We start from the raw sequence: 15011 nt of genomic DNA, 5'->3' as shown, positions 1-15011 counted from the left end.
TTTATTAGCAAATATTACTTTTAATCATAATCTAAAAAAAGGTTATGGATGTGCACATACTATTTCAATTAATTATTACACAGCCTAATCATAGTAGGTGAACAGTAAATGAAGACTTTCTGGAAGAAGGAATATATAGATATAAACATACACACACATACATATGTTATATATAACAAGATGCTCTTATGAACACCTAATGTGGGTACTGTTCTAAAATATAATTCAAAAACCTAAGATCTAAACACAACTTCATCTTGGTTATTAAATAGTTTACTTACTAAAGAACCTAGAGGACCATAGTAAATGTATACTAACAGAAGACAAGAACATATGCAGGAGAACTGAATCAAACAGATTTTATTCAACTTTTTAGGATAAGGAAAACAAATGATATAAAATAAGTCATATGAAATGCTCTTTTGTACTACTATCTCAAACCATTTTCAATGTTTTACAAAATGCTCACACAGCAAATACGAAAAGCTTCAACATACTCTTATAACTTCTGCTGCAATAAATGCAACATTTACAAATTTCTTCTGTACCAATCTTAAAAGCAGAATTATTGAATTACTGCTTCTTATGATGTTATTTACACATATTTTTATTCATTAGCTTTTAATGAGATTGTTGCCAACACATACATTATTTTCCTTAGCTTTATTTTTACATTAAACCAATGTCTGTCATGCAGCTTTCAAAAACCTTACAGTAAATTACACAGGTTTGTAGTCCAGTTTAGACTCTAGCTTCTTAGAATCGGCCACTTTCCTGACTGCTTTCATGAAGTCTTCCTGTACTACAAAATCATGATCAGCACGAATTGCAAACATGCCTGTGGAGAATAAAACAACGTGACTGTTACATATGATATGTGAATTATTTATTGTTAAGAAAACTAAATAATGTAATTCTATGGAGTAAAGGTGAAGGAGCCTAGATTTACTACTTCTGAGACAGTCGTTTTAGTTTGTTAAAATTACTATCATCGTTCAATAAATTTCCATAGCTATACTGAGCAATATTTGCCAAACTGAAAGCAGAAAACAATGAGATAATTATCTGAATATTTTCAATCCAGCCCACACAGTTCCCGTATCCAATGGCATCTTGAAACAACAAAACAAAATGCAACTATCAACAAAACATACACATTTGAAGCAATGGTTTCTTAACTCTACAGGCAGCAATTCCCTGGAAAGAGGTAGCACGTGTATAGTTTGGGAAAACACAAAAACACTTCCAGTAATTTTGACAGCCATTTCTTATTAATAATCCAAAGCTTAGAAAATAAGAAATTTAAAAAGCCAACAGTGGGCTTTACCAAATTTCAGTGCCATTATTTACATGTTAAAATTTACCTTACATATGTACAAATTAATATTTCTATATGACTTCCTTATTCAAGTATCACAATTCAATTTTTTCTCTCAAGTGTTTCACTAGTTACTTGTCAAATACTACTTTAAAATGAGTAAAAATTTTTTGTTTGTATTTTTTTTTTTTTAACATCAGTTGTGTCATGGATATGGGTTGCAGATCTTGAGACAATCCTAATTTCATGATAAACTAAAGCTGGTATGGTATCACTATCTAATAATTGAAATCTATTAATATTTTCATTGACGATCTGATTATATTGAATTTTCCCCTACATAAAATGAGTGGGTTGAAATAGAAGATTTCATGGGTTACTTCCTATCTTTCCTTTCAAGATTTCTATATAAAGAGTCTTAGAAATAGCCACTTTATGTTCTCAGAAATCTGGTGAATGGAAAAGACTAATTTTTCAGTAGTGAAAGCTACAACTAAATTAGGTAAGTTACTTTTCCAAAACTTGTGCATATGACTACTTTCAAATCATTATTTAGTGAATGAGTGAATCTGAGATACATTCTAATCCAAAAAGGATGATAATTTCAGAATTTGAATGGAAAAGACAACTATAACTGAATCAAGTGTATTTCAACTTACAGAAAGATATATTCACAAAAAAGGCTTGAAGTCTAATAAAAAGAAAACCAAAGAATTTCAGTACGTCTCCAGATGTGAATGTTCCACCCAGGTAAAAAGCTAAAGTTTTAATTCACACAGAAGTCATAGCTCTTTATTGGAAATAATTGAAAATGAATTTTTTAAAATATGTGAGAAAAAAGAGAATATCATAATTTGATGGTATCAGTCCTTAAGGTTATGACACTACTTTTGTTTGCATTCCAATTTCACCACAGCAATCTTCTGATAATAATTTGGTCCAGTGTAGATTTTTGGAAGGAGAATGTCATAAGTTACTCCCAAGTAGTGCAAGCCACATGATAGTTTATGTCTTAATATTTTTGCTAACTAATAAGTCTTTCTGAGCATGATTTACTCTGATTCCCACTGAGAGTTTCTAGAGCTGCAGATCTTTGATCCAGATACTGAGCCACAGTACACTCACGAAGATATTCCTATGGAAAAGCCATGCCTGAGTAGCCTCTTTAAACACTGTCTATTGAATATCTAAGAAACGTTAAAATAAGGCCAATGGTGATATGAAAACAAGAGGAATTCACATATTGTAATACTTAAGTAAAACTGTTCATCTGCAATCTAAAAGTCAGTAACTATAAAAACTACTGTAGAAATTAATTTTTTCAATTTTAAGATTCTGTGTGGAGGACAAAGACTGAATGAGTCTATGTAGGGTTTTAAAGCCACTTGATACCAGAAATAAAAATAGGATCACACAGTCCACAGAGAAAATTATCTTTAAAAACTACCACATTTTACACAAGTTGCACAATCACAAAATTCATAAATGAATCTTTCAAAGCTTATTGCCGACAGACTACTATCAGAAAGTACGTCATCCATTTTTGCAGCAGATACCTGTGGTGCTGGCCCAGTCTGATCTCAGCCATGGGCGTGGCAGATAATTCTGTACAGTCAAGACTTAACTTACAGGCCAGTATCCTATCACATGCATATCTTTTCACATTCTGCCCTAAGGCATCCAGAAATACAGGAGTCAACATCCCAAAGGGCAAATCTCATCCAATGGGGATGACAGTTGGAAAATAAATGCTCTAGTCTCCCTTATTTCAGCTGGGTAATCCTGGAAGGCATTCAGCACATCTCTCTGAGGTCTCAACAGAACCAGGCCTCCCTTGCCTAAAGCAGCTACTTCAAGGGTGGACCTTCATAATAGCTTTCCTTCTTCCCATCTCACTTGCCCTGTTCTCTCCTGCTTCTTGGAAACAATTTCCCCAAAAGCAAGTACCCAAATCCTTGCAAAGCTCAGGCTCTGCTTTTGGACAAACCCAAATACATTTTTAGCAAATTAAACATCAACAGCAATAGCAAAACTGTTCTTTAAACCCTTACCTGCTTCAGTACAAACATTTCTCAGGTCTGCTCCATTAAAGCCATCTGAAAGCTTCACAATTGCTTCATAATCTGTTTAGGAAAAAGTACTGAAAATTATTAAAAAAAAAAAAAATAGACCTTTTCTTTTACTTTCTTTTTTTTTTTTTAAGATTTTTATTTTTCCAGGGCTAGTCCTGTGGTTCAGCAGTTAAGTGCACACGTTCCGCTTCCCAACGGCCCAGGATTTGCCGGTTCAGATCCCGGGTGCAGACAAGGCGCTGCTTGGCCCACCATGCTATGGTAGGCGTCCCACATATAAAGTGGAGGAGGATGGGCATGGATGTTAGCTCACGGCCAGTCTTCCTCAGCAAAAAGAGGAGGCTTGGCAGCAGTTAGCTCAGGGCTAATCTTCCTCAAAAAAAAAAAAAAAAAAGATTTTTATTTTTCCTTTTGCTCCCCAAAGCCCCCCTGTACATAGTTGTGTATTTTTAGTTGTGGGTCCTTCTAGTTGTGGCATGTGGGATGCCACCTCAGCATGGCTTGATGAGCAATGCCATGTCCGTGCCTAGGATTTGAACCGGCAAAACCCTGGGCTGCCGAAGTGGAGTGCTTGAACTTAACCACTCAGCCATGGGGCTGGCCCCTAGGCCTTTTGTTGATTTATGCCCATATGGAAAATCTGAACTGAAGAGCTTGCTTTGAATTTGATCAGCTAGGCATCATCTCTGTTAAGATTACACAATATTAACAATCAAAAACTATGCTTCTGTTAAATAAACCAGCACCAAGCAGAAATAAACAGTTCTGAAACTTTAAAACCAAGAAATATCATGAAGATCTGAAAACATTTTAACCTGTTTCTATGCAGTGAAGTTATACACATGTGAACTTCAGATATCTGTCAAGCTATGACTCTTAGAACTATAAGCAAATCTTTAATCTGAATAAATCTAGAACACTCAAAACCAACTGTAACCACAATGGAACTTAATCACACAAGCCAAATAGTCATCAGACATAATTTTATCATATGGAATTTTTAAACGCTACAACAAGCATTGGTTAGCTTTTCTGGGTTCTGTGTAAGGTCCAAATAGTGAGGTATCAGATCTATGATAAAAGCAATATTTAAGTGACCTTTCCATCCACAGCTCAGACATGACATGAAGAGCTATTGGTGTGGGGGAGCAGTTATGGACTTGATATAGAAAAAGGAGAGAAATAGGAAACAGCACAGGCTACCACAATGTGAATAACTCTGATGAGACATCCTTTGTCAGGCAATCTAGAATATGTCAATCTCCATTGAAATCATACAGATATTCATTAATTATTCTTCATTCAGGTTCAAGATCATTCTAAGCTTCCTGAAAAGAGACTCCCAAGGTTGGCACAGTATCTGGCGCCTAGTAAGCACTCAGTATTGGGAGAACCCTAGAAATTGATATCCTTAGTTTAGCTCAATCTTTCCAGCTCAAACTCTTTCAATGAGCAATGAGAAAGTTTGTGACAGGCAACAATCAACTATTGTAATTATTTTGGACCACTAACTTCTAAAGGATTTTTAAAGCTGCTCAGCAATTATACTAGATTCCCTTAGTTCAGAGGTCAGCAAACTTTCTGTAAGGGGCCAGATAGTAATTATTTTAGGCTTTGCAGGCCATATGGTCTCTGTCAAAACTCCTTATTTCTGGGGCCGGCCTGGTGGCGCATTGGTTAAGTTCGCATGTTCTGCTTCAGCGGCCCGGGGTTCGCCAGTTCGGATGCCGGGTGTGGACATGGCACCACTTGGCAAGCCATGCTGTGGTAAGTGTCCCACATATAAAGTAGAGGAAGATGGGCACAGATGTAAGCTCAGGGCCAGTCTTCCTCAGAAAAAAGAGGATTGGCAGCAGATGTTAGCTCAGGGCTGATCTTCCTCCAAAAAAAAAAAACCACTACTCATTTTTGTTCTTGCAGTGAAAACAGTCCCAGACAATATAGAAATGAATGTGAGTGGTTGTGTTACAACAAAACTTTATTTACAAAAACAAAAGGAAGACAGAATTGGGCCCATAAGCCAGGGTTTGCTGGCCTCCACCCTAGTCCAGTCTCTCTCTTCTATAGGTAATTATTTTATAACTTCTCTGTCCTCAAATCTCTAACAATACTTTCCCCATCTTCACTCTGAACTTGCTTCCTATTTCACTGAGAAAATAAAAGCATGCAGAAGAAAAATTCTACAAGTTCCTGCCATTTGACATGTCATCATCGGCATCTATATATTCTGCCTTCCCTCCTATTCTCATAAATGAAAAGTCGATGCTCATAGATAAGGCCAACCCTTCTTCAAAGAAAGTTCATTATCAATTTCTCTCTCATTCCTAGACCATTCCCATCAGCATAAAAAAAGTGCTGTAAGTTCTTCTATCTTATAGAAAACTTCCCCAATCCTCATCTCCATTTCCACTACAGCTCCATTTCTTCTCTTCTCCCCATTGCTGCAGAACTCCTTGAGAGAAATGTCTAAACCCAATACCTTTCCTCCCAATCTCTCTGAAACCCATTTGAAGTAGGCTTTCACCTCCACTGCTTCAAAGAAATTACTTCTGATAAGGTCACCAATGATCTTCACATAGTGTATCCAAAAGTCCATTCTCAGAACTCTTCTTATCTCACACATCGTCAGCATGTGACAGGAAATCAGTCCTTCCTTATAACAATTTCTTCGTTTATCTTCCAGGACACCACAGCTCCTGGTTTTACTCCTAATTCTGTGACTATACCTCCCTGCCTCCTTTGATGGTTCTTCTTAATGTTGGAGTTAGCTCAGTTTTTGAAACTCTTCTCTATCTAGCTTCACTTTGTCAGGAATCTTATCTAATCTCAAAACTTTAAAAACCATTTTTATGTTGCTATTATCTACATTTATGTCTCTAGCATAGACCACCCCAATGAGCTATGGATGCATACAGAATTACTAATCAACACCTCTATTTGGATATCTAATTGGCATCTCAAACTTAATATATCCAGAATTGAATTCCTTATTCTACCTTTAAAACCTTATCTTTCCAGCCTTCCCCCATTTTTATTGATGGCAACTCTATCCTTCCAGGTACATGAGTCAAAAGCTTAAGTCTTCCCTGGTCCTTCTGTTTAGCTCACACCTCACATCCAATTCACTAGCAAGTCTTGTTACTTCTATTTTCAAAATATATCCAGAATCTCATTATTTTAAAAAACTTTAGTACCATCCTGGACCAAGCCACCACCATCTTTTGCCTGGATTACTGAAATAACCTCCTACCTGATCCTCTTGCTTCTATCCTTGTCCTTCTACATGCAGCCAGAATGATCTTATTTAACAGCAGTGAATTTTGAAATATTTTCAGATGAAATGATGATAATATCTGGGATTTCCTTTTAAAAAATCCAGAGGGAAGGTAGGAGGTGGGACAGATTACAGTTGAAATAAGATTGGCCAAGACTTAATAATTATTGAAGCTGGGAGATGAGTACCTGGGGATGGAATTTCATTATACTTTTATCTCTACTTTTATGTATTTTTAATTTTTTATAATAAAAAGTTAAAAAATAAAAAAAGCAAATTCCTCTGCTCACACTCCTCCAATGGCATCCATATTACTAAAAATAAAAGCCAAAATTCTTACACAATGGCCTCAATAAGGTTCTACACAATCTGCTCCCAATTACTTCTATGATTTCACTTGCTACTACTACTCTGTTTACTCTGCCACAGACATGTTGGCTTCTTGCTGCTCCTAGAATGTTCCAGGCATGCACCTGCTTCAAAGCCTTCTTACTTGCTGCTCCTGCTGCATGATTTTCACCCAAATATCCCCATCTAGTTGCTTCACCTCCGCAGGTCACTGCTTAAATATAACCTTGGTAGGGCCTTCCCTGTGTTTCCCCCTCCCAGCCTCCATTTAAAAATGTACATATTCATGCTTGCTCCTAGCATTATCAACTCCCCTTCTCTTGTTTTATTTTTCTCCATAGCACTTTTCACCATTAATATACTATATATCTTACTTACTTTACTTGTCTTTCTTGACAAGAACGTAAGGAAGTTCAGTAAAGGCAAGAATTGGTCTGTTTTCTTCATTGCTATAATCCCAGCACTTAAAACAATTCCTAGCATATAGGAGATGCTCAAAACACATTAGCTGAATTTAAAACCAGATTTGGTAGGCTATCAGTGATATCCAATAGCATTTTGCTTCACTTACCAAATGTAAACATATACAAAATAACTTATTTCCTTACCTATTTCACCATGCTTTGTAATGGGACCTGCATGGATTTTCAATATATCTAATCTTGCTTGCTCGTTTGGCAAATCAATATCTGAAAATAAGAAATTACAACAAATTCTTTTGCATTCAAGTTTTTTGTTTTTTAAATAAAGTAGGGGGTGAAGAGGAGGTATGGGAAGAGAAACGGACATACACAAAAGGAAATGGACAGCAAGCACAGAGCCTTAACTCACGTATTTTCCTATCTAATCTTCCTGGACGAAGCAAAGCAGGATCCAGTGTATCTGGACGGTTTGTAGCCATGATCATTTTAACTCTATGTAGAGTATCAAATCCATCCATTTGATTCAGCAACTAAGAATATGTTTGTAAATGAAAATCACAGATTTTACAAAACATCCCAACCATTAAAAAATAGATAGCACAAAGGGGGAAGAGGTGTACCCACAACATGACTAACAATAATGTACAACTGAAATCTCATAAGGTTGTAATCTATCATAACATTAATTAAAAAAAAAATAGATAGCACACACCTTTTATACACCTAATATCTTGAAATGTATTGCCTACAGATAGATAGGGGGTCTTCAGAATGATCACTTGATGGAATCCTATTTTTTTCTTTCTCTTATATAAAGGAATATATGTTCCATCCTCAAAGTTCCAAGATAAATTATTTAAGTATGTATTTTTTATAGCTATCAGGTAGTTTTAATAATTCTGATGGCTTCCATCTGATAGTCAAGAATTACAGAACTAAACTATGTAGAGATGAATTCCAATGTTCAAATATTTTTCATCCAGTTATTTTCAAAAAAACAACTAACAATAAAATCTAATGTATAAAGTGCTTATGGTATGCCAGACATAAAACTTATATTAGGATAACTGGATGGAATGTTTTTCCTACAAATTTGGTAACAAACCCCTTAAATATATTTTCAAATAATTTACTATACATAGAAAAAATGAGACACTAAACATATTTCCTTTGATTCCTAAAGTTTTCATGAACAAATGTTGAAAAACCTAGCTGGATTCAAAAAACTCTTTAAAATACAGCTAGCCTGACAATATTTCTATCTCTTTCCCAAAATATCTCTTAGTTGACAACATATCAGTTACATGAATAAAATTAGTATCTGTGTTGTTTTAAAATACTGCAGTTAAAGTTTCTAAGAGACTCTACAATTAATTTTTAAACACTGTATATCTTCTGAGCTCAGTATAATTTATGAAACGTCATTTTCAAATACCATCAATGAGACAGAATTTGACACTGCATTACCTATCCTACTTAGTTTCTATTTGTGGAAGTACGAAAAGGTATTTGGGATCTTGCCATCCTTTTCACAGAATTTAGAGAACGGAAAGGGAAAGTGGAGAAAGACTATGTACAGTCTAATATCCTATCATCCATTTTCTTCAACTATCAAAACTATTTTAGTTTCCTCTCACTCTCAGCAATAAAGAGATGAAAGAGCTAGTAACTTTCAGAGCAACCTCATATGTAATTATAACTCACTTATTGCCACCAGTCTTGTCTGTTATTCAAATCTTTTAATAAATCTAGCACAAAATCACATTCACAATAAGAAGTACAATATACAATTTAAATATCTGAATGGCTGATCTGCTCAAAAAGCATACAATAGTACAGATGTCTATCAAATTGAATTTTGTGGAAAACCCTATTATTTTCCAGTAGTCATGTTCTTACGAGAGAATGTGATACAGAAATGTGTTCATTACTGTCAATAGTTTCAAATTTCACACTTGAAATAAAGTGTATTTATTCTTGACTTGACTTTCAAATACCCAACGTTCAGTTTATCATTTAAACGTCCTTTACCAACTCCTACCTCCATTAAAGTTCTCTGAATCTCTCTATCAGCCGAAGTACCCTCAGAAAACCGACGACCACCTAAAATAATAAATAGGGAAATTCACATGCATTCTCTTTTCCTGTACAATCATTATTTAAGAAAATAGAATATGATAGTTTCACATCATATTATGGGGTTGAAAACATTAAGACAAACAGTCAATAATAAGAATTATACTGACAAAGTTAGAATTGATTTTGGTATAATGTTTCTCATTTTGTCTATGTCAACAGTTTTCATTAAAATTCATTACATTTTCTTTAAAGGAAAATTACAGGCCAATATCACTGATGAACATGGATGCAAAAATTCTCAACTAAATATTGGCAAACTGAATAAAGCAAGACATTAAAGGAACATAAACCATGATCAAGTAGGATTTATACCAGGGATGCAGGAATGGTTCAACATCAGCAAATCAATCAATGTGATACACATCAACAAAATGAGGAATAAAAACCACATGATCATCTCCATAGATGCGGAGAAAGCATTTGACAAGATCCAACAACCATTTATGATAAAAAACTCTCAATAAAACGGGTATAGAAGGAAAGTACCTAAACATAATAAAGGCCATATAAAACAAACCCACAGCCAACATCATACTCAACAGTGAAAAACTGAAAAGCCTCTGAGAAGAGGAACAAGACAAGGGTCCCCACTCTCCCCACTCTTATTCAACATAGAGCTGGAGATTTGGGACAGAGCAATTAGGCAAGAAAAAGAAAGATAAAGTATCCCAGTTGGCAAGGAAGAAGTAAAACTCTTACTGAGTGCAGACAACATGATTTTATATATGGAAAACCTTAAAGAATCCATTGGAAAACTATTAGAAATAATCAACTATAGCAAAATTGCAGGGTACAAAATCAACTTGCAAAGATCAGTTGGCTTTCTATACTCTAATAACGAACTAACAGAAAGAGAACTCAAGAATACAATCCCATTTACAATCACAACAAAAAGAATAAAATTTCTAGGAATAAATTTAACCAAGGAAGTGAAAGATGTAAACACTGAAATAAGTCAGTATTAAAAGAAATTGATGATGACATAAAGAAATGCAAAGATATTCCATGCACAGAGATTGGAAGAATAAACATACTTAAAACGTCCACACTATCTAAAGCAATCTACAGATTCAATGGAATCCCAATCAAAATCCCAGTGACATTCTTCTCGGAAATAGAGCAAAGAATCCTAAAATTCATATGGTGCAACAAGGGACCCTGAATGCCTAAAGCAATCCTAAGAAAAAAGAAAAAAGTTGGAGGCATCAGAATCCTGACTTCAAAATATACTACAAAACTATAGTACTCAGAGCAGTACGGTACTCAAGTGACGTCACTATCATGGCAGAGTGAGCTTGCCCGTGACTCTCTTCTCTCCAAAATACAACAAAAAGGAGCAACCATATTCCAACAAAAAATAACCTAATAGCATAGGAATCCTCGAAGAGTCACAGCAGCCAAACGACGGAGGGCAGAGAGGCTAGAGCTCCCTTCAGAGGAGCTGTAACTGGGTAAGAGAGAACTTCGCTCCCTCCCCTAAAGACTGGGATCACTGCCACAGGAGGCTCCATGAGGGAGGCAGCGGGAGAGGAGTTGCATGTCCTCAGGATCACCCAGGACTCCCCAGGCACCTGGCAGCCTAGAGGGAAGCCCTCCAATGGGGCGAAAGCTTTCACAGGGGTGACCTCATCAAGCCATGATCGCAGGAGACAAGATAGCAAGAGCTGATCGGGAAACCAAGGACTGTATGCAGGAGAAAGTGCCCTTCTGCACCTGCAGCGCGGCGCCCCATCTCAGCTGAAGGCAGAGGGCTCAGAATATGCGGCTATCCACTCCCATCCAGGGGTGACAGGCTGCAACTGCAACCAAAAAATATCACAATGGGAAAAGCCCGTTCTTCCAGCATCAGGCAGTTCATCAAAACTCCAGACCAGAGAGAAAAAAATAAATACCCAGAATTGTGTCCTGAGGACTCTGAAATAAGTAATCTAAATGACAATGAATTCAGAATAGCTATCATCAAAAAACTCAATAAGGTAAAAGTGAATATAGAGAAACAATTTAATGAGTTCAGGAGCTACTTCACAGGAGATTGAAACTATAAAGAAGAATCAACAGAAATACTACAGATGGAAGACATAATGGAAGAGATAAAACAAAATACAGATTCCCTGAAAGCTCATGTGGACACCATAGAGAAGCGAATCAGCATAATCAAAGACAGACATGTTCAATTGATCCAGACAGAGGAGGAGAGAGAACTAAGACTAAAAAGAAATGAAGAAAGTCTCTGAGAAATATCCAACTCAATGAGGAAATGCAGCCTAAGAATTATAGGTATCCCAGAAGGTGAAGAGGAGGAGAAGGGAGCAGAAAGTGTGTTCAAATAATAGCAGAGAACTTTCCAAATCTAGGGAATGAGAGGGAAATGTGTGTGGAGGAAGATTTCAGATGTCCTAGATTTGACAATGTACAAAGATCTACTGCAAAGCATATAGTAGTAAAACTGGCAAAAATGAATGAGAAAGAATACTCAGGGCAGCAAGGCAGAAGAAAATAACCTACAAAGGAACCCCTATCAGACATTCTGCAGATTTCTCTACAGAAACCTTACAAGCTAGGAGAGAATGGAATGACATATTCAAAACTTTAAAAGATAAAAATCTTCAGCCAAGAACACTCTATCCAGCAGAAGTATCCTTCAGATATGAGGGAAAAATCAAGTCTTTCTGAGCCAAACAAAAGCTAAGGGAGTTCACAGCCACAAGACACCCCCTACAAGAAATCCTCAAGAAGGCCCTCATATCTGAAAAAAGAAAAAAGGGAGAAAGGGGTCACAAAACACAGAGTAGGGAGACATATAGATGTAATCAGCATAGGATAGCAAATATTCAACCATAGCATTAGGCTAAAGGGAAGGAAAACACCAAAAACAAAGATAATCTTGTCATTTTAACCACAAACTCGCAACACAACTTGGAACAAGAGATGACAATAATAACTTGGGAGGGGAGGAGGAAAGGGACTGAATCAGTTTAGAGTAAGACAATAAGAGGCCATCAGAAAATAGACTATGTTATGCATTAAATTCTGAATACAAACTTCAGGGTAGCCACTAAACCAAAAAGCAGAACAGAGACACAAAAAATAAATAAGGAAAAAACTAAGAAACACAGCATAAAAAACTGCAGAATTCAATGGTTAGACCAAAACACACAGGATGAGAAACAAAGGAAATGCAGGAAAACCAGAAAACGAGTGACATAATGACAGCATTAAGCCCTCATGCATCAATAATCACCCTCAATGTAAACGTATTGAACTCTCCAATAAAAAGACACAGAGTGGCAAAATGGATTTAAGAACAAGATCCAACAATTTGTTGCCTCCAGGAAACACACCTCAGCTCCAATGACAAACACAGGCTCAGAGTGATGGGGTGGAAGACGATACTCCAAGCTAATGGTAAACAAAAGAAAGCAGGTGTTGCAATCCTTATATCACACAAAGTAGACTTCAAGATGAGGCAGGTAAAGAGAGACAAAGAGTGGTAATATATACTGATGAAAGGGACACTACAGCAAGAAGAAATAACGCTTATAAATATCTATGCACCCAACACAGGAGCACCAACATTCATAATGCAATTATTAACAAATCTAAAAGAAGCTATCGAAAATAACACAATAATAGTAGGGGACCTCAACACCCCACTCACATCATTGGACAGATCATCAAGACAGAAAATCAACAAAGAAACAGTGGAATTAAACAAAAAGATAAAACAGTTGGGCTTAATAGACATATATAGAACACTCCATTCAAAAACAGCAGAATACACATTCTTCTCAAGTGCGTATGGAACATTCTCAAGGATAGACCATATGTTGGGAAACAAGGCAAGCCTCTATAAGCTTAAAAAAAATTGAAATAATAACAAGCATCTTCTCTGATCATAATGCTATAAAGCTAGAAATTAATTATAAGAAAAAAGCTGAGAAAGGAACAAAGATGTGGAGACTAAACAACATGCCATTGAAGAAGCAATGGATCATTGAAGAAATTAAAGGAGAAATCAAAAAATACCTGGAGACAAACGAAAATGATAACATGCCATAGCAACTCATATGGGATACAGCAAAACCTGTATTAAGAGGGAAATTCATCGCAATACAGGCACACCTTAACAAACAAAAAAAATCCCAAATATACAATCTCAAACTACACCAACTGAATTAGAAAAACAACAACAAACAAAGCCCAAAGACAGCAGGAGAGAAATAACAAAAATCAGAGCAGAAATAAATGCTATTGAAACAAAAAAGGTAGTAGAAAGGATCAATGAAGCAAACAGCTGGTTCTTTGAGAAGATAAAATTGACAAACCCCTAGCCAGACTTACAAAGAAAAAGAGAGAGAAAGCTCGAATAAACAAAATCAGAAATGAAACATGAGAAATAACAACAGACTCCACAGAAATACGGCGGAATAGAAGAGAATACTACAAAAAACTATATGCCAACAAAATGGATATTCTAGAGGAAATGGATAAATTCTTAGACTCTTACAACCTCCCAAAGCTAAGCCAAGAAGAAGCAGACAATCTGAACAGACCAATCACAAGGAAAGAGATTAAAGCAGCAATCAAAAGCATCGCAAAGAATAAAACCCCAAGAGCAGATGGCTTTCCTGGGGAATTCTACCAAACTTTCAGAGAGGATTTCATAGCAATCCTTTTCAAGCTATTCCAAAACACTAGGGAAGATGGAACACTTCCTAACACATTATACAAGGCCAACATCACTCTGATACCAAAGCCTGACAAGGCCAACACAAAAAAGGAGAACTACAAGCCAATATTGCTGATGAACATAGATGAAGAAAGTCTCAACAAAATTTTGGCAACCCGAATTCATCAATACATCAAAAGGATCATACATCACGATCAAGTGGGATTCATACCAGGGACACAGGGATGGTTCAACATCCGCAAATCAATCAACGTGATACACCACATCAACAAATTGAGGAATAAAAACCACATGATCATCTCCAAAGATGCAGAGAAAGCATTTGACAAGATCCAACAGCCATTTATGATAAAAAAAACTCTCAACAAAATGGGGATAGAAGGAAATTCCCTCAACATAACAAAGGTCATATATGACGAACGCACCAGCCAACATCATTCTCAATGGGCAAAAACTGAGCGCCATGCCCCTGACAAGAGGAACAAGAGAAGGGTGTCCACTCTCACCACTCTTCTTCAACATAGTACTCGAGGTGTTGGCCACAGCAATTTGGCAGGAAAAAGAAATAAAAGGAATCCAAATAGGGAGGAAAGAAGTGAAACTCTCACTGTTTGCAGACGACATGATCTTATATATAGAAAACCCCAAAGAATCCATTGGAAAACTATTAGAAATAATTAACAGCTACAGCAAAGTTGCAGGGTATAAAACCAACATACATAAATCAGTAGCATTTCTATATTCTAAC

The 15011-nt window shown here is 36.2% G+C and overlaps 1 protein-coding gene across 2 annotated transcripts in view; it reads right to left on the bottom strand.

Annotated features, from left to right (window-relative positions):
• The window catches only part of PSMC6 (proteasome 26S subunit, ATPase 6), a 77641-nt gene continuing 62630 nt past the window's right edge, over window positions 1-15011 (bottom strand). For both annotated transcript variants that reach the window (XM_023627738.2, XM_070249458.1), the window contains exons 12-16: window positions 9476-9537; window positions 7844-7964; window positions 7621-7701; window positions 3370-3441; window positions 1-838 (exon numbers count right to left, since the gene is read on the bottom strand). In XM_023627738.2, coding sequence (XP_023483506.1) covers window positions 720-838; window positions 3370-3441; window positions 7621-7701; window positions 7844-7964; window positions 9476-9537 — 455 coding nt within the window. In that variant the 3' untranslated portion in view covers window positions 1-719. The remainder of the gene's footprint in view (window positions 839-3369; window positions 3442-7620; window positions 7702-7843; window positions 7965-9475; window positions 9538-15011) is intronic.

The sequence above is a fragment of the Equus caballus genome, chromosome 24 (assembly GCF_041296265.1).
Source record: "Equus caballus isolate H_3958 breed thoroughbred chromosome 24, TB-T2T, whole genome shotgun sequence".
Taxonomy (NCBI): domain Eukaryota; kingdom Metazoa; phylum Chordata; class Mammalia; order Perissodactyla; family Equidae; genus Equus; species Equus caballus.
Note: the sequence above shows the minus strand (reverse complement) of the source record. Positions and strands in the feature narration are given on the sequence as shown.